Source organism: Neodiprion lecontei, chromosome 6 (genome assembly GCF_021901455.1).
Source record: "Neodiprion lecontei isolate iyNeoLeco1 chromosome 6, iyNeoLeco1.1, whole genome shotgun sequence".
NCBI lineage: Eukaryota > Metazoa > Arthropoda > Insecta > Hymenoptera > Diprionidae > Neodiprion > Neodiprion lecontei.
Genome location: NC_060265.1, coordinates 472,991 through 491,196, shown reverse-complemented (window position 1 = coordinate 491,196; position 18,206 = coordinate 472,991). Strand labels below are relative to the sequence as shown.

Here is an 18,206-nt window from a genome sequence, read left to right as displayed (position 1 = left end):
AATGCATTCATTTGCAGCGATCATGGATCAAAGCCATATGCGTTTATAGGTCTAACACACGTTTGAACATTTCTTAATAAGTTAAACGTTTCAGAAAACAATTTTTTTCAAAACTTTTACAACTTTAGATGGTCGATTCTAACAATACTTAATTGTAAGCCAATGACAGCGAGCAGTCATGAAAATAATAACTATATCACTAAAAATATCAGTATATGACTTTGAATGAAAACTGTAAAATATGCACTGTTTAGTATCTTATGTACTAAGCTATAAATTGATTGGCTTACCAGAAGTATGAGATTAGGAGACAATACTGAAAATAATCAAAACATTACTGAGTATCTATTTCTATATGAAATCATGAGTTAGTGCCGACTAGTCCTCATAATACCGATACGGCGATACCGGACATATCGGCTTAACATAAAAGATATCTATCTGAGTGGGATATAAGGCTCGAATTATTATTCTAAAAGGCTATCACTGATCGACCAAGGTAGAGGGAAGTAGTCACACGCTTCATTAATACAATGGCGCGTTTCGTAATCGCGGTGACCATCATCACCTGTGCGCTTATTACAAAGTATGTATTTGCTGAAACTTTTGCTTCGGAAAATTGTAATCACTATTATTTTTCCAACTACTGAATTCCCACAGGATATCCTGCTGCGATGTCGTGAAACTTACTTTCCCGAGTGGATTTAGCTTGGGGACTGCAAGTGCGTCGTATCAAGTCGAAGGAGCCTGGAATGTTAGCGGTGAGGGTCAAAACATTGTGCCGATGTGTTACAGGGAAATTGAATCTTATTCTGATTTCCCATTCCAATGATTACAGACAAAGGTGAAAACGTGTGGGATTATCTCACGCACAACCGTCCCGACTTAATAACCGATGGACGCAATGGCGACGTCGCCTGCGATTCGTACTACAAGTACCAAGAGGACGCAGACTTGATTAAAACACTCGGAGTTGGTTCTTTTAAGATTTCAATTTGAAAAATTGCACGAAACCGAATCAACATCTCCGTATTACCATTTTTTTCCAGTTCGACTTCTATAGATTCTCCGTCAGCTGGTCACGCGTCCTTCCAACTGGCTTCGCTAACGTGATTAGCGAAGACGGTTTACAGTATTACAAAAACTTGACCGCAGCGTTGGTAGCGAACGGCATCGAGCCTGTCGTGACAATATATCACTGGGATCATCCGCAAGTTATAGAGGAGATGGGAGGATGGACAAATGAACTGATAGTGGACTGGTTCGTGGCTTACGCTGAGATTCTCTTCGAAGCACTAGGTGACAGTGTGAAACGATGGATAACCATCAACGAGCCAGATGCCTTCTGCGAGGGCGGTTATGATGGAGTCTCAAAAGCACCAGGTGATGAGAAGTCTATAATCTTTTTCACAAATAAGAAACGGCGCAGGTCCTCGTATCGGATTCTTATTTAAGGCCCGATTGATACGCTCTTTCAGCGAAAGAGATACCTAATAGTATCGGCAAATATCTTTGCGGACACAACGTTCTGAAGGCTCATGGAAAAACTTTCCGACTGTACGACGAAAAGTTCCGTGAAACCCAGGGTGGTGAAGTTGGCATAGTACTGCCTCTTATGGCATACTTACCGTACAACTCCAGTTATGAGGCAGAAGCTGAGACTGCGTTTCAATTCACTTGCGGATGGATGGCTCACCCAATATACCATGGAGATTATCCGGACATCATGAAGACTAGAGTGGCTTTGGTTAGTGAATACCAAGGCTATCCGAGATCACGACTTCCAGAATTCTCAGATGAGTGGATAGCCATCATCAAGTGAGTTTTTCAAATAGACTACCGCGATCCTTGCTACAAACCTCACTCATTTCAATACATTATATTATCGTTTTGTAATAATTCTTGTAGCGGAACAAATGATTACTTTGGTATTAATCACTACACATCCAAACTCGTTTACCCTGACTCTGGTGAAGAGCAAGGAATTTACACTTACGATCACGGTTTGATAGTAACCGTGGATTCTAGTTGGGCTGCAACAGCTTCGAATTGGTTTTACGTGAGTGTATCCTCAAATTTCAATTTCGCATTTTCCATTCAAATATGATTACTGGGATGTGAATGTGTATGTATATGCGCTCGCACGTTACCATTGCAGGTGAATCCTTCAGGATTTGGTTACCTACTTCGTAAAATCAGAGATGAATACAACAATCCTTCAGTGTGGGTTACAGAGAATGGCTACTCCGATACCGGGGAACTTGACGACTACAACCGCGTCAGCTATTATTACGAATACCTGAGAGAAATGCTGATAGCCATTAAACGAGACGGGTGCAACGTTGAGGGTTACGCCGTTTGGAGTATCTTGGACAATTTCGAATGGCAAGCTGGTTATACGTAAGTCGACCTTCGGCCTTCATTCTTTCACGTTTAAAAAGTCATGAAACTTTTGTTCGAAATGAATATTCTAATTGTCACTCGTCTTTTCCGACAGGGAACGATTTGGAATTACCCATGTAGAGTTTGACGATGCCGATACCAACCGAACCGCAAAAATTTCACAGTCTTGGTGGGCCAAAGTTCTTTCCAAACGTAAGCTTCAGGCTGTCCCGACGAACACCGCTGCTACTAGAACCCTATTACCATGGCAAAAATAATTAGAGAATATCCATTCACAACTTACTGTAGCTGAAAATGGTAGAAAATTACCTTCGTGCCGCACAGAAAGTTCCTTGGATTAAAATAGCGCATAATATCATTAGCCAGTTATTGTGAAAAAATTTACAATTAACAGAACACGCGTCGACCGCTTAGTACATATCAATACATGCTTACTGATTTGAACTTTTCATTTTTATATCTTCATTGCCACATACAATCACCAAATGTTCTTTACCAAATGTTGCGATTATTGTATTATACAATGTACACGCGAATCCACAATCATTTCTATTCTAAATTCTAATCGCGTATATTTTCACGAACCGAAAAGAATAATCTTACTATTATTTAATTCTGTAATGATTATAAAAATTATATTCCATTACCATAAAATGCTACTAGTGATTTATTATCATATACAAGGCATTCTACGAGGTCTTGGTTAAGATCGAAAAGTCACCGTTTCAGATCTACTCCACAATTTTTATACAGAAGCCACCGCCGAAAGTCAAACCTCCAATTACCCATACAAAAAATGAATTCCATTTACTGTACAGCCGGAATCTATTCACTTGAAACATATAGATATTTTTCAGCCGTGGTAAAAGCTGAACGTTTCATAACTGCAGAGGTTACGCTTGAAAATTGTAGATATCAGAGAAAATGCAAATAATCCATCTTCTAATAATGCTGAAAAATGAGCTATAATTTATTAGCGTACTATTAAAAGATGGATTATTTGTATTATATTTTTTATGGACATCAATTTACAATTTCACCTTTGCTGTTATGTAATATCCCACTTCTGTTAGGGCTCCAAGATTTTGTTACGGTTTGCTGAATTTTTTTGAATTCTCTAGGGCGATTCGAATAGGCCCTTCGAAATAACGATCTTAATCATATTTCAGACACGTTCGGTTAAAAAAAATTACAAAATGATGGGCGCTGTGTACAATGTTTGTGTAAGATAGTGATAAAGAGATTTGAAACATGATCTTTCGATCTTGATCGAGATCTCGTGAAATAACAGATATATTAATTTTATAGAACTGATATTTTTTATTCCAGTCATTGAAGAAAAACATCTGAAGCATAACCGAAGCCTCATTTTTGTACTTTAACTATATTGATACTTTTTTACGTCGTTAGGCTTCTATTTTAAGAGTCATTGTTAACTGTAGTAAACCGTTTGAAATTATGTCATTCGATCTCTATGCAAATATGTATTCGAAAACTGAACTTTTATGCAGAGACTCTCATGTTTTGAAATCTAATGTAATTTTTTTGGTACGAAAGCCCAGCAACCAGTATGCACAGCAGCGGAAATATTTTTTGCATTTTCACCACGAGTTCAGAACTGAGGAAATTGCGTACACGGTAATGAATTGAGTATTTCTACAATATTTTAATAATTTCTTAGAAACTTGATAGATTTGAAATACATAATACTAATTTTATGCTGCCCTGCAAACTATCGCACAGATTGAACTGGACTTCGTTCGTTAACGACAAAGTTCCCCCAAAATTAGTAGCTAACGTACAATTTTGGATATCGATAGATTGGCGGAAATATAGGAAATTGTCAAAGTCGGTATCTGGCATACTGCATACTTTTAAATATATCATGTACAGTGAATACGACATCAAAACACATGTTGAACCACAAATGTTATACCTGATAGTGATGTCTAAGAGTGCTTGACATTTTTTATCTATCACTTTTTATCACCTGCTTATTAATCAAAACCAATTTCTCACGTTTTAGGATTGCGATCAGCGCCCAGTTATCAAGTGAAAATCATGTTTGATCGAACTGCAGATAGCCTGCAATCGCACCAAATTGATTCATCTCGTATTGTTCAATATCCCTTAATCGAAATCGGGAAAATCAGATAAGAAACGTGAAATGTAAATATTCCTGCACGTCATAGTCAGCTCCAGAATTTTATCAAGTATTATTACCGGTACTAATAATAAGTGACCTTTGATACGAAGTGTTGTTTGTTACATATTCTTCTCAGCACCATTGTATAACAGTGGGATTATATTATACATCGATATGATTGTACCAATTGAAGGTTCATCACGATTTCGACGTCACGTATCAGCGAAATTATCCCAGAGTAAGATTCAATCCTCTTACGTAAGAAAGGTGGGACTATGTTCAGGTTTACAATTAATACACGTATATGACGGTTATGTAACGGTTTTGTATACCATGCTGCATAAGATAAAAATTCTTATATTTACGTATATACGGTGCGTGATTAATGCGCCGCATATACGTATATCTTTGATTGCGAGCAGATGTGTATTTATAAGGCTTAACCATAAATATCAGCCGATATCTTGGGGCGTGTTTCAATAACTGTAGAATATGACCATTATTGTATGTTTTATTACTTGTGGTCGTCGCGTAAACCTGATTCCCAACTTCATCATTTGACGTTTTCCGACGCTTGTAACGTTCCATCATTTTATAAATTTTATAATTATAAGATTATGGTTCCGTTGCAATTACTTCCTGCGATACGGATCATTAAAATGTAGCATATATTGAATTATTGCCCTCCATTGAATAATAATTATTTCACTGATCTATTCGGATTTACGGTAACCGTGAAAAATTCTTGGATTACTGTTATCATCAGCTGTATGATTAGCCAAAGATCAGTATTATCTGTATTTCAGATTATCTGTAATATTTTTTACCATAAATCGCATCCTTGTATGAACTTTTATTGCAACGCATTACTGGCTAACGCTGAACAACGCATTATATCGTTTTACAGCTGGGATGACTGAAAAATTGTGAAAGGAATGGGAGAATGGAATCCATTTAGTTGAATTTTGACTCTGCGGTGAAATACTTTTGACAACCGAGTTACATTGACTGATGACATGTAAAGAATCGCTCCAACAGTATTCGATAATTGGGTGGTACTTGATTCCATACAGTTCTCACACTAAACTTAGGTCAAAATCCCGATAAAAACGCTAAAAAAAACTAACGGAACAAATTAAAACATGGTCCAAAAAAATTTAGTAGTGGGTGAGGTTGTGTCGATCTTTGGGGCACTGTTAGAGAATCAATATAAAATAAAGGATTTTGATTGAATCTTGACTTTGATCGAATTGTATTGCTGAAATATATGAATAAGAAAAGCAATAGACACTCATAAAATTCGACAAATCCAATTTATTATAGCTGATGCCCATTATATTAAAGTTTTTGCAAGATCTTGCCTGTAATTTGTAGAACAGAATACAAAGACGATGTGTGATGAATTAAGGAATTAGGCACGAGCTGGGAATTACGATGTTTCGTTCACGTTAACAGTCCCAAGTATTTGCTGAAAAGTCTTATTTTAAGTTTGTAAAGTAGAGTACAACCGATTATTCCAATGCTTTTTCGATATTGACATTTCTTCTTAGAATCAAGCTAGAAACTGGGGAACAGAAGATTATATTTGTGTCTGCAAAATAACGTAAAATCTGATGTCAGAGTTTATCGTGGCAGCGACGAAGAGCTAGGTCCAACTTCGTTGGACTTCATTGATATGATTGCTTTGTACATTTTTCATTACACAAGTGCAATCAAACGTTACTTTTATTAACCACAACCATCGATGGATTAACTTGGCGTAAAAGCTCGATTGACTTAAGAATCGTTGCGACTCACTGAAAATATTCCACTCTGTGCTTGAGTAATGCGCGACACAAAAAATAAAACTTAATTCTTATCGCAATTGGCTTGAAACAAATATGTTGTATCAGGGTATCATTCAGGGTAGTATCTGAAGATTTTCGTGACTGACAATGAGTTTTATTAATTTTTTTATTGAAAAGTAATATAGAAGAACTTGACAGCGGTGCAAGCTCAACTTATTATTCTATCGTGGCAATCGGATGTCTCAATAAGGGAAGGAGTGACACTAACTGACTGGAAAAATTGATTTTTGATTTTTATGTTAATATTAAATGTAAGAATATTCATTATTCGTAAGTTATCAACTTTTCACGCCGTTTTTTTAAACATATTCCGCTGCAATGAAATATGTTTAATATTTTTATGTTGACAGATATCCATGTAAGGTACGAAAAAGTGTGTAATTTAATTAATCGCAACAAAAACCGTCTTGATCATTGTTAATAACTGTATGCTTTTGTGAAATGAGTATCAAACTTACGTAGACAATGCTAACAGTATTTCCTGAAATAATACAGTATGCGTACAAGATAAGATTTTGTAACTAATTGAGATATATAACAATGGATTATCCCACAATAATGTAACGATTCCAATGTCATCGCCAAAACCAAAATAACCCTTGATCGGCAAAACTTGACGTGCGTCCTGCCATCTCTCTCTCGCTCTCTCTCTCTCTCTCTCTCTCTCTCTCTCTCTCTCTCTCTCTCTCTCTCTCTCTCTCTCTCTCTCTCTCTCTCTCTCTCTCTCTCTGAGTGCTTTCCAAAAAGGTTTATAGTCTATTGAGAAAAACTTCACATACACCAATTCGAGAGAAAGAAACTACTTTGTAAAACTTAAAGCAGAAGAGAAATACCGAGAGAAAAGGAAGAATGATTCTTAAAACAAGTAAATTTAACCGATAGCCCAAGAGCTAGTGACGAATACGGGCAAGGTATTTTAGGCAATATGAAATTATAAAAACCAGTACTATATCAATGTTAGTGAAACTGTAATCGAGAGTCTGAAAGGGCGTCTGCTGTTGTTGCGCTAATGCGCAGCACATGAGATTAGCAAATTATTAATACCAAAACATAGTCTTTATGTACTTTGGAATTTTTTTAATTTGGTAATTTAGCATTTATATAGAATCCAAAAGTAAAAATCCCAGACCATTTGGACAATTCTGACGTATGACGCGACTGTCCCAAATTTTTTATTAACATATTCGAAAAATTTACTTTAGGGACTTTGTAGTCTTCATAGCAGATTTATTAATTAATATTGTAAATATGTGCAAAAATCCTGATGAATACGACGGTTTTAAATAATTACCTGACACGAATAAAGATTTTATGAGCATCAAATGAGCGTGACAAAGAAGTCTTATGCATGGACACAGATACGAGAAAGTAAGCTTATTGGCATCTGCCAGCAGCTGCTGGGGCCCGGGCTCGACGGGCTGTGATTGGTTGCTGAAAGACTACGTGAGTCAAGTTCAAAATGTACCTCTGTTCACAGAGCATTTTGGAGCAGTTTGTTTTTTCGAATGATGAATACAAAAATTTACCAGACTTTACACTCGACAATTTATAATATTTATACCTATGTTTCAATTAGTAAATGAACCTGTCTTAGAGTGAGAAAAATATCACCATTTCATAGTCAATTAACTATATTATTAAGTAAAAGACGATATAGCAATGCCGCTTCATCTAGGCATGGGATAGTTGTCACTTGGTCGTACCATTTTCTTCCAGGCACAGCAAGGAATACGAAAATATGTCAAGTCGTGACGAATATACCGTTAAACTTTAGCAACTACAGGTGATATAATTGGTTGAACTGCATACGTGCCTCATGAAAAAATAAGCCTGTGTCACATGGGTGCCATAATTCAACTTAACATTTTAATCGATGGAAATCGAGCCATATTAACTATATGGCACGCGATAAGTTAATCTGAGATATTTGCTAAAAATATTGGATTACATTTTATGAGAGTCGATGTCCCTTGTGGCAACTTCAGTGGGGGTTTAGCATTTACGAATATAAGTTGCAAATTACTGAGGATTGCCATCCGGGAGTTTCGTCATGAAGGGGTTCGTGAATATTGTTGTCATCTGTGCGATACTCATTTGCAGGTAAGTTTCGTGAATAAAGTCACAATAAGTACAATTCGTCTAACCCAATTGTCTGATTGCCAGTAGAGTGCCTGAGGCGCAAGTCACAAATCTCACATTTCCCGAGAATTTCACTCTCGGGTCAGCAACCTCATCCTACCAGATAGAAGGAGCGTGGAACATTAGCGGTGAGATAAATTTCTGTGTCTTCATCTCCTGAATACAAGCGTTTCAAATCCATGATACTAAAAAATAAATCATTTTAGACAAGGGTGAAAACATCTGGGACTGGTGGACACACAACTATCCCGAGAATATCGCAGATGGAAGCAACGGGGACATTGCCTGCAATTCTTACTACAATTACAAGGAGGATGTGCAGATACTGAAAGATATAGGAGTGAGTCTATCAGTTGCAGCATGCGTAATTTAACTCACATCCAATTAATGCGTAATTCGTTTTCCAGTTTGATTTTTATCGATTCTCGATCAGTTGGTCTCGCGTGCTTCCAAACGGGTTCGCAAATGAGATCAGTGAGGAGGGGATTCAGTATTACAAAAATTTGACTGAAGAACTCTTGGCCAACGACATCGAACCAGTTGTGTCCATTTATCACTGGGATCATCCGCTGATCTTGGAAGAGTTGGGAGGATGGACAAATGAACTTATGGTGGAGTGGTTCGCAGATTATGCAAGAGTTATTTTCGAGGAACTTGGACCTCTCGTAAAAACATTTATCACGATCAACGAGCCTTCGGTTTATTGCTCCAATGGGTACAACAGCACAAGACATTCTCCAGGTCTCTGATGAACTCGATTCATTGTCTTATAACTGGGTGAACGATGTGATGAAAACTCAATTTTTACAAAACAATATTTCAATTCAGGGAAGATATTGGAGAACATGGGGCATTACATATGCATTCACAACACATTAAAGGCTCACGCGACAGTCTACCACATGTACAACGACGAATTTAGATCAGAACAACAGGGTCAAATAGGCCTAACAACTGCTTGCGATGGATGGTTCTCGAATGATGACAGTAACGCGACTTTGATCAACCAAGCTTTTCAGTTCAATTGCGGTTGGGTCGCGCATCCCCTGTTCGTCGGAGATTACCCAGAAATCTTGAAAACAAGAATAGCCATGATCAGCGAACTCGAAGGTTACCCCTTTTCGCGTCTGCCGGAATTTTCGGATGAGTGGGTGGAGTACATCAAGTTCGTATCCCGTTAAACATCACTTTAAATAAGACTCCAAATGATCGCATCCGTAAGATACCTATAAGCTTATTTCTCACCATCTTGCAGTGGAACAGCCGACTTCTTCGGTTTGAATCACTACACATCTTACGTCGTAAGTGCTGATCCAGACGAAGAGTCTGGTATATATAATATCGACAGTGGTATTATAAAATCTGTAAATACGAGCTACCCGCATGGCAGTCTTTCCTGGATGTATGTAAGTGTTGAATATGAAAAACAGGCCCGATTGAGCATAAAGCACTCATTGGGACAATACGATAGAATTAACTGATTGATCATTCAGGATACACCCGAAGGATTCGGCAATTTACTGCGCATGATCAGAGACGAGTACGATAATCCCCCAGTTCACGTATACGAAAATGGGTACTGCGATCTTGGAGAGCTGAACGATTATGCTCGGATCACTTACTACAATGGTTACATGACGGAGCTATTATCGGTCATTCAGAACGACAGCTGCAATGTTGTTAGGTATACCGCTTGGAGTCTACTGGATAATTTCGAATGGTCGGATGGATATACGTAAGTCAATAAAAAAAACATGCTTGTTTATTGGAATATGATAGAAGCGTTCGCCGCTCTGGTCTAAGCGTGTAACTGAAGATTAAATGACCTTTTACTTTCAGAGTAAATTTCGGTATCGTCAGTGTGAACTTCACCGATCCAGATCGGGCTAGATCATCAAAATTATCAACATCCTGGTGGAAATCAGTCATGCAGACACGAACGGTTCAAGATGTTCCTACCAGTGTATAACACTCACCGTCAATGAAATTTTGAAACTACGGACAGTGCACGACCTGCAATGTCATCTTTCAACGGCGGCACTTATTCTCGAATGCGTCACGTTTGCTTGAAATATTTTATTCATTTAGACGCAATTCAAATTAAATAAAACTCTGCATGTTTCCGTTCAGATGTTTTACCTTATCTTAAATGCAGCCGCAAACCGGTATAAGCCGTATCAATAGAACGCACGAATAAAACTTAAAAACCTGTATGGTACATGTTTTTGTAATAATTTCAGCGAGTTGATGAAGTTTGCATTCATTACGACTGGAAAATAAAGAATACTTAATCTAAAACTAGGTTTAAAATGTAAAATAAAAAATTATATATGCTCGGAGTCAGGATTCCATGTTATTCATTTATTCGTATAATAATTGTGGTGGAAATACTGCTTGCATGATACTCGAAAAACAATCGGAAACTAGATACCCATCTAACTTGACACGCGTTTCCTTCGCACAAGTTTACCGACATTCAGTTCGTCGAAATATCTTTTACAGTCTGTCATTGCCGAACGTTGTGCTACTCTTATTTTTCTCGTGCAGTGATAAATAACTCAACCCGTTCTCGAACACTGAAATACGTTTAACACTTAATACCGGCAATAAGTTATTAACCGGATCCAATGTTGCGATGCGGGTACAATAACACTCACGATATTAAAGTAGTAATTGGCAATGGCAAGGTGCTACAGTTTGAAATGAGGAACCGTTGACTATATGACGTCAATTAGGTGGCTCTTCGCGGCACGAGTAAGAAAGCGAGATTACCATCTACAGCCACTTGAGATGACCGATCAGTTAATCTTTGAAAAGTTTTATTGATGTTAGAATGATAATATTACACAACATGATAGGGCCAAATTTATGTGATAATAAAACCCAGTGGGTGTCGAAAACAAGCCATTCGCCGATTACTAACCTGTTGAGACACCGCGAGAGGTCTCCACAATTTTCACAATGAAATATTTGTGGATAAGTGTCATATGCTGTGTAATTCTTACGGAGTAAGTTATGTGATATTGTTCAATTTGGGACATGGTTTTAATTCCGGCACTTTTCATAGAATTTCCAGATGTCAGGCGGCAAATCTCACTTTTCCCAGCAATTTTTCAATCGGCGCTGCAACAGCATCCTATCAAATAGAAGGAGCATGGAATACCAGCGGTAACTACTAAGCTTTTCCATAATAAATCTTGGTAATAATTTTTCTACCAAATTATTCGATCATCTGCATCGTTACAGATAAGGGAGAAAATGTTTGGGATTGGTTCACCCACAATTACCCCGATAGTATAGCAGACGGAAGTAATGGAGACGTGGCTTGCGACTCTTATAATCAGTACGAAGTAGACGTGGCGCTGTTAAAGAATATGGGCGTAAGTTTCGATACGCGCAGTATAAGCAATTCAAGAACTCTCTTTTAACGATCACTTTTCCAGGTCGACTTCTATCGGTTTTCAATCAGCTGGTCACGCGTACTGCCAAATGGTTTCGCAAACGAAGTCAGCGAGGATGGGATTCAGTACTACAAAAATCTCAGCCAATTGCTAATCGCTAACGATATCGAGCCAGTCGTAACACTATATCACTGGGACCATCCGGAGATTCTTGAGGAGTTGGGCGGATGGACCAACGAGTTGATGGTGACGTGGTACGCCGACTACGCTCGAATAATTTTCGAAGAATTGGGGCCCTACGTTAAGCGATTCATTACAATCAACGAGCCCACGTCCTACTGCCTAAATGGATATAACGCAACTCGCTTTGCTCCAGGTATGAGAGCTCGTGATCAATAACATTGGTGATTATTATTTTCAGAGGAACTTACCGCAGTATGATTTTTGTACAGCAAAAATTTTGGAAAATATGGGGCACTACATTTGCATACACAACACCTTGAAAGCCCACGCTACAGCTTATCACATATACGACGACGAATTCCGAGCAACCCAAAACGGTGAAGTAGGTTTAGTCGCATACTGCAGAGGATGGGTCTCGGGTGACAACGTAACCGACGAAACCATAGAGCAGTATTTCCTATTCAATTGTGGTTGGGTAGTGCATCCGATTTTCGCTGGGGACTATCCGGAAATCATGAAAACTAGAATAGCCAACATCAGTGCGCTCGAAGGTTATCCATTCTCGCGTCTTCCGGAATTTTCGGACGATTGGGTAGAGTACATCAAGTACGTATCGAATACTCTGTCATATACGATTATTCGTCATTTAGGCGGAAGACATGACCTAGTAGCGATTTTATTCCACAGTGGGACGGCAGATTTCTTCGGTCTTAATTACTACACCTCTCGGTTACCTGTATTCGATTCAGATGAGGACCTTGGTATATACACCATAGACAGTGGTGTAATCGAAAATGTTAACAGCAGTTGGTCAGTTGGAGCTTCGGATTGGTTATATGTAAATATCAATGGATTTGTGGATTATTGTATTGCGATTCCTTGGGTAATTGACATCATGCCATTAAATGAATGTAATTAATACATAGGTAGTACCAGAGGGATTGGGCAATCTGCTACAAATGATTAGGGATACGTACAGCAACCCGCCGGTATGGATTATGGAAAATGGATATTCCGACGAAGGTGAATCTGACGATTACGATCGAATCAGCTACTATTATGATCACCTCAGCGTAGTACTCTCAGCCATCAACGACGATGGCTGCAACATTGAAGGTTACACGATTTGGTCACTCCTCGACAATTTTGAATGGGCTGATGGTTACACGTGAGTTTAGTATTCGGTTTATTTTGAAGAGTAACCTAGGCCACATCTATTTCTTACATATTTTCAATTTGCAGAAAACTGTTCGGTGTTCACCAAGTGGACTTTGACAGTTCCAACAGAACAAGATCGACCAAGCTCTCCGCTACCTGGTGGCAAGACGTACTTAGCACGCGAGAACTTCAGGCGGTTCCAACCGCGAATAGTACTCGCCGTTAGGCAAATTTATCATCGTGCATGATCCCTTGGCATGAATATATCATATATATAAATGTAAGTGGTGAGAGTTGTGTCGTATGATCTTCAAATGTAAGCATTTAGATGTAAAAATGTCATGGCTTTAGCCTAGCGCGACGAAGCGCAAATAAATATCAACGCCCGCTGGACGCCTGCTCCCTCTGCTCTCTCGTAAAAACGTGCCAAGTGACGAATGTTTTTTCGAGTCCAATTTAACTCAACTGATCAATTATTACGTAAAAATAAAAAAATCAATCCATCACCAGCATCAGACTTCACACTTATGCTTCTGAGGAATTTACTCGAAAATACTTTTTTTCGAATCAAAAATTTTTCCCTTTCTGCATCCTTTATTTCTTTCAATGTTCTAAATTTTTCAAGATCAATTTCTATCTAACTGACCAAATTCGAAGCTTCAAGAGAGATAGATTTCAGTGAACTTTTACGCACAAATCGTTAGCGAAAGCGGCTTGGCCTAACAATAAGTCTTTACTGCACTACTACAATCCTTACGTTTTAAATACCTGATTAGATTATACAGATAATGCCAGTAAAGCGGCACGGTTTTGACGTTAAATGAATGATTTTAAATAAAGCCATCACTCGGAAGGCTTTGACTCCATTCTTATTCATACAGGATTACGAACTATTTTCACCGTGGTTAAGATTTCTGCATCTGCAAAACTGAACTTTATCATGCTGTAGCACGGGACAATCATTCAGAGGACAATGTCTTGCCGAACCTTTTTGTTCCTCGTTCGAATATGTAGGGGTGATATTTATTATTTTATTTTTAAGACTAATTCAAAGTTTGTTTTTTGACAAATTAATACTTTACCAAGCCGGAACTTCGGAACGATCAACCTGACAGCAAAGTTTCACTGGACGAGTATGTTCGTCATACCTTATTTAATTATCAGGTGGCGGTATTTTCTTTCTAAACGAACTTCAATTCATTTTCGCAGATGCAGAAATCTTGAAGCTTATACTATTTATCAAGTGTGATACTTCTTTGTCACAAAAATTAATCATCACTCACGGCCGTTTGACGATAACATTTGACAGGCCGATTTATCACACAACATTTTTGACATTTATCATTTATGCAAAAACTATATTGAGTTCTCACATTCAGTATCGATTCCCAGATAACAACAGTGATATAAAATGATTTCTAGCGAAGTATAGAGATATATATGATAGCAATCAGTTGCCATTTAAGTCGACAAATTTTAACGCCTTATGTGATTAATGGTGTCAATTTTGGTACTGATAAGATGGAAAACTTGGGGAGGGGAATTTCCAAGTGTTAATGAAAACATTTTGAACTCAAGGAAACGAGCCATTTGCTAACGAATAATCATCTTGAATTCTATTGATGGAACATTACATTTCAATAATGAAACATACGTGGAAAATTGTGATTTGCTGTATAATCTTCACAGGGTAAGAGCAATTACTGCATTATGTCCTAATTAAGATGAAGTCTTTCAATCTGGCAGTTTTCCCAGGTTAAAAGAATGCCAAGCCGCTAATCTCAGTTTTCCTGGGAATTTCACAATTGGTGTTGCCACCTCATCCTACCAAATAGAAGGAGCCTGGAACGTAAGTGGTAAGTATTCGGTATTTGTTTTCGGGAATTCAAAACTGTTTTTCACGCATAATGTTTTTTTGTGCCATGAATCTAGATAAGGCAGAAAGTATTTGGGATTGGTACACACACAGCTATCCGGAAAACATCGCAGATGAAAGTAATGGAGATATAGCCTGCGATTCCTACCATAAATATGAAGAAGACATACAGTGGCTGAAAGAGCTGGGAGTAAGTTTAAATACTTGTGATCACCGATGTACTGTTACAATCGAGCCTCCAGTTCCATCACCAAGCGACCGCGGATGTCCCAATCATCCCTGTGCCGCGTCAACGAATTCTATGGGCAATCAGGGCCAACTTTAGCAGGTGAGTTGGAAGGTGGTCCATTTAAGTTACCGAACTTGCGCCTGGTTGAGCACTGCCATGCCAAGAGTGTATAGTGCCCGATTGCTCAATAACTTCCACCAAAGTCAAAATTGCACCGTGACATGCTGATCGGCTTGACCTACGGAAAACCTTGACTGCCGAAAACCAGTCAACGTCGACGAGGCGGCTGACAAAAGTTCTCACTAAGGCCGGCTCACAAGCTCGTTCGCGCCTTGTTCCTGGAGTGAAAAAGGGATCCACGTGTTCACCAGCCTGGGACAGGAGAGAATTGCCGTGATCTTTCCCGCCAGAACACCCAACGGACTATACGGTAAATCAAGTGCTGGACTCCTTGGCTGCAGGCTTGTAAAAATCGACGGCCAGGCTGCAGACCACCTTCTGACTTACCCACCTAAATTCCTCTTTACCCAAACACCCGTTCGCTCATTTACTATCTGCTGGTCAAACATTACTTAAACCATTTCATTGTCTTTAGACTACCAAACTTCTGTGCATCACATTCAACATTGTATACATATCTTCATCAAATGAATCGATATTGGAAAATGTAATCTGAACTCCAGTCTTAGCCACGAGAATTGTCTCGGTGCTAGTGTTTAATGATTAATCTCAGGAAGCGGAACTCAAGCTGTGCTTTAACACTTGAGAAAGGCGAATAACACGCAACCAGGTACTTCCATTCGACATTCGGGAGGTACCTACCAAACTTGTGTTGCAAACAATGTCAAGAGACGGCCGTCTCCACATAACTTTGCTATTAAATATTTCAAAGAATAAATCTTTCAGGTGGATTTTTACCGGTTTTCGGTAAGCTGGGCACGCATACTTCCAAACGGTTTTGCAAACGAAGTCAGTGAGGATGGGCTGCAATATTACAAAAATTTAACCCAAGCTCTGATCGATAACGGTATCGAACCAGTCGTAACTATATATCACTGGGAGCATCCAAAGATTCTTGAAGATTTGGGAGGATGGACCAACGAGTTGATGGTGACGTGGTACGCTGACTATGCCAGAGTCATTTTTGAAGAACTGGGGCCCCTGGTTAAAACCTTCGTCACAATCAACGAGCCTGAATCCTACTGTGCAGTTGGATACAACACCACTTATTTTGCTCCAGGTAAAGTGCTCGTCGCCAGTAACTTGGAATAATATATTAGGTAATGGACGGCCTTCTACAGTAACATATTCAAACAGGTAAAGAGTTGGAAAACATGGGGCACTATATATGCATGCACAATTCCTTAAAAGCTCACGCGACAGTATATCATATGTACGACGATGAATATAGATCAACACAAAATGGTCAAATAGGCATCGTGGCACAATGTTATGGATGGGTGGCAGGGGACAACGTGACTGACGATTCCATTGAGAGATATTTTCAATTTAATTGTGGTTGGGTAATGCATCCAATATTTGTTGGGGACTACCCAGAAATAATGAAGACTAGGATAGCCAACATAAGCGCTCTCCAAGGTTATCCATTCTCACGATTGCCAGAATTTTCAGATGATTGGATAGAGTACATTAAGTGAGTATTTGATCAAATACTTGGGCAATTAATGTGGTTAGTTATTCAAGCAGATTGATTCACGAAAGTTTCAATTCAACAGTGGAACCGCAGATTTCTTTGGCCTGAATCATTACACGTCTCGCATGCCTGTGTTCGATTCGAACGAGGATCTTGGTATATATACAATAGATAGTGGTATAATTGCTTCTATTAATGAAAGTTGGTCACTTGGGAGTGCTGCGTGGTTACACGTAATTATCTTTTTAACGATCCTATGAAACACACTTCCGATTATAAGACCGTACTGATTAAATCCATTTTCAGGTTGTACCAGCCGGATTCGGTAACCTATTACGCATGATTCGAGACCAATACAATAATCCTCCAGTATGGGTCCTGGAAAACGGATATCCTGACACTGGGGAATCAGATGATTACAGCAGGATCAGTTATTACTACGAATACATCACCGAGTTACTCACAGCCTTTCAGGATGACGGCTGCAACGTTGTGAGATACACAATTTGGTCACTTCTGGACGAGTTCGAATGGACAGCTGGTTACACGTGAGTACTTTTTCAGGATAATTTTTCATCATGGCATAATTGAGCAAAATATTTATACTGTTAATTCACAGACAATTATTTGGCATCGTCGGAGTGGACTTTGACAGTTCGGACAGAACAAGGTCGGCAAAGCTTTCCACGGCATGGTGGCAAGAAGTCATCAGTACTCGGACACTTCAAAGTGTTCCAACTGCCAACAGTACCCGTTAGCCTACTTGATGAGCACCGATGCATCTCAACTAACAAAATAGTTACACTGATTTTTATCTTTACTTTGCCTCTTTGTTACACGTGTTGGTTTCGTCATGTGCAAAGACGATTTGTCGAACCTGAATTGCTTATGTTCATAGGTATTACGCTCTTATGTATCCAGAGCGACAGGTACGAATGAATAACCGATTCTTGTTCAGCGCCTCAGTTCCTCAGGCTTGACGAATATTTACTAGGAAGAAGACGTACCAAAAGTGTGGAATAAAATCACGAGAGAATCATCTCTAGAACCAGATAATATTTTTTTAATAACCTGTTTCCTATAACACGGACAAACGACAATATCAAAACTCAATTTTCCAGCACTTTTTGTTTACAGCCGCGATCTATTCTATTAACTACAGAGAATCGC

General features: G+C 38.8%; 4 protein-coding genes across 7 annotated transcripts; all 4 read left to right on the top strand.

The window, feature by feature from the left end:
• The first annotated feature begins 446 nt into the window (after positions 1-446).
• Positions 447-2,987, top strand: LOC107219505 (myrosinase 1). Its single transcript, XM_015657748.2, has 8 exons — positions 447-586; positions 661-761; positions 839-972; positions 1,050-1,383; positions 1,479-1,818; positions 1,909-2,059; positions 2,159-2,400; positions 2,498-2,987. The coding sequence occupies exons 1-8, from the start codon at positions 534-536 to the stop codon at positions 2,658-2,660; spliced, it is 1,518 nt and encodes a 505-aa protein (XP_015513234.1). The 5' UTR covers positions 447-533; the 3' UTR covers positions 2,661-2,987.
• A 5,355-nt stretch (positions 2,988-8,342) lies between these two features.
• Positions 8,343-10,852, top strand: LOC107219449 (myrosinase 1-like). Of its 2 annotated transcripts, none has more exons than XM_015657676.2 (8): positions 8,343-8,496; positions 8,560-8,663; positions 8,742-8,875; positions 8,943-9,276; positions 9,364-9,700; positions 9,791-9,941; positions 10,029-10,270; positions 10,375-10,852. In XM_015657676.2, exons 1-8 carry the CDS (start codon positions 8,447-8,449, stop codon positions 10,502-10,504), a joined length of 1,482 nt encoding a protein of 493 aa, XP_015513162.1. In that variant the 5' UTR covers positions 8,343-8,446; the 3' UTR covers positions 10,505-10,852. The 2 variants fall into 2 exon arrangements, with proteins under 2 accessions (XP_015513162.1, XP_046598461.1); XM_046742505.1 differs by having other exon boundaries at positions 8,377-8,496; positions 8,563-8,663.
• Positions 10,853-11,408: 556 nt separating this feature from the next.
• Positions 11,409-13,830, top strand: LOC107219675 (myrosinase 1). Of its 3 annotated transcripts, XR_006904818.1 has the most exons (9): positions 11,409-11,543; positions 11,603-11,703; positions 11,782-11,915; positions 11,979-12,312; positions 12,389-12,725; positions 12,807-12,957; positions 13,046-13,287; positions 13,362-13,557; positions 13,629-13,830. XR_006904818.1 is itself a non-coding variant. In XM_015657976.2 (8 exons), the coding sequence occupies exons 1-8, from the start codon at positions 11,497-11,499 to the stop codon at positions 13,501-13,503; spliced, it is 1,488 nt and encodes a 495-aa protein (XP_015513462.1). In that variant the 5' UTR covers positions 11,409-11,496; the 3' UTR covers positions 13,504-13,830. The 3 variants fall into 3 exon arrangements, 2 of the variants coding, with proteins under 2 accessions (XP_015513462.1, XP_015513472.1); XM_015657976.2 differs by having other exon boundaries at positions 13,362-13,830; XM_015657986.2 differs by having other exon boundaries at positions 11,425-11,543; positions 11,612-11,703; positions 13,362-13,830.
• A 987-nt stretch (positions 13,831-14,817) lies between these two features.
• Positions 14,818-18,089, top strand: LOC107219525 (myrosinase 1). Its single transcript, XM_015657774.2, has 8 exons — positions 14,818-14,967; positions 15,033-15,133; positions 15,210-15,343; positions 16,289-16,622; positions 16,700-17,036; positions 17,119-17,269; positions 17,343-17,584; positions 17,656-18,089. The coding sequence occupies exons 1-8, from the start codon at positions 14,900-14,902 to the stop codon at positions 17,792-17,794; spliced, it is 1,506 nt and encodes a 501-aa protein (XP_015513260.1). The 5' UTR covers positions 14,818-14,899; the 3' UTR covers positions 17,795-18,089.
• The last annotated feature ends 117 nt before the right edge of the window (positions 18,090-18,206 follow it).

Bases quoted from the DNA above. Each gene is read 5' to 3' on its own strand.
- LOC107219505 (XM_015657748.2), top strand. From the start codon at position 534: ATGGCGCGTTTCGTAATCGCGGTGACCATCATCACCTGTGCGCTTATT. The intron at 1,384-1,478 runs GTGATGAGAAGT...ACGCTCTTTCAG, and splicing joins TGGAGTCTCAAAAGCACCAG to CGAAAGAGATACCTAATAGT. The intron at 1,819-1,908 runs GTGAGTTTTTCA...TAATTCTTGTAG, and splicing joins GAGTGGATAGCCATCATCAA to CGGAACAAATGATTACTTTG.
- LOC107219449 (XM_015657676.2), top strand. From the start codon at position 8,447: ATGAAGGGGTTCGTGAATATTGTTGTCATCTGTGCGATACTCATTTGC. The intron at 8,497-8,559 runs GTAAGTTTCGTG...TCTGATTGCCAG, and splicing joins TGTGCGATACTCATTTGCAG to TAGAGTGCCTGAGGCGCAAG. The intron at 10,271-10,374 runs GTAAGTCAATAA...TTTTACTTTCAG, and splicing joins GAATGGTCGGATGGATATAC to AGTAAATTTCGGTATCGTCA.
- LOC107219675 (XM_015657976.2), top strand. From the start codon at position 11,497: ATGAAATATTTGTGGATAAGTGTCATATGCTGTGTAATTCTTACGGA. The intron at 11,916-11,978 runs GTAAGTTTCGAT...TCACTTTTCCAG, and splicing joins CGCTGTTAAAGAATATGGGC to GTCGACTTCTATCGGTTTTC. The intron at 12,958-13,045 runs GTAAATATCAAT...ATTAATACATAG, and splicing joins GAGCTTCGGATTGGTTATAT to GTAGTACCAGAGGGATTGGG.
- LOC107219525 (XM_015657774.2), top strand. From the start codon at position 14,900: ATGGAACATTACATTTCAATAATGAAACATACGTGGAAAATTGTGATT. The intron at 15,134-15,209 runs GTAAGTATTCGG...CCATGAATCTAG, and splicing joins AGGAGCCTGGAACGTAAGTG to ATAAGGCAGAAAGTATTTGG. The intron at 17,037-17,118 runs GTGAGTATTTGA...TCAATTCAACAG, and splicing joins GATTGGATAGAGTACATTAA to TGGAACCGCAGATTTCTTTG.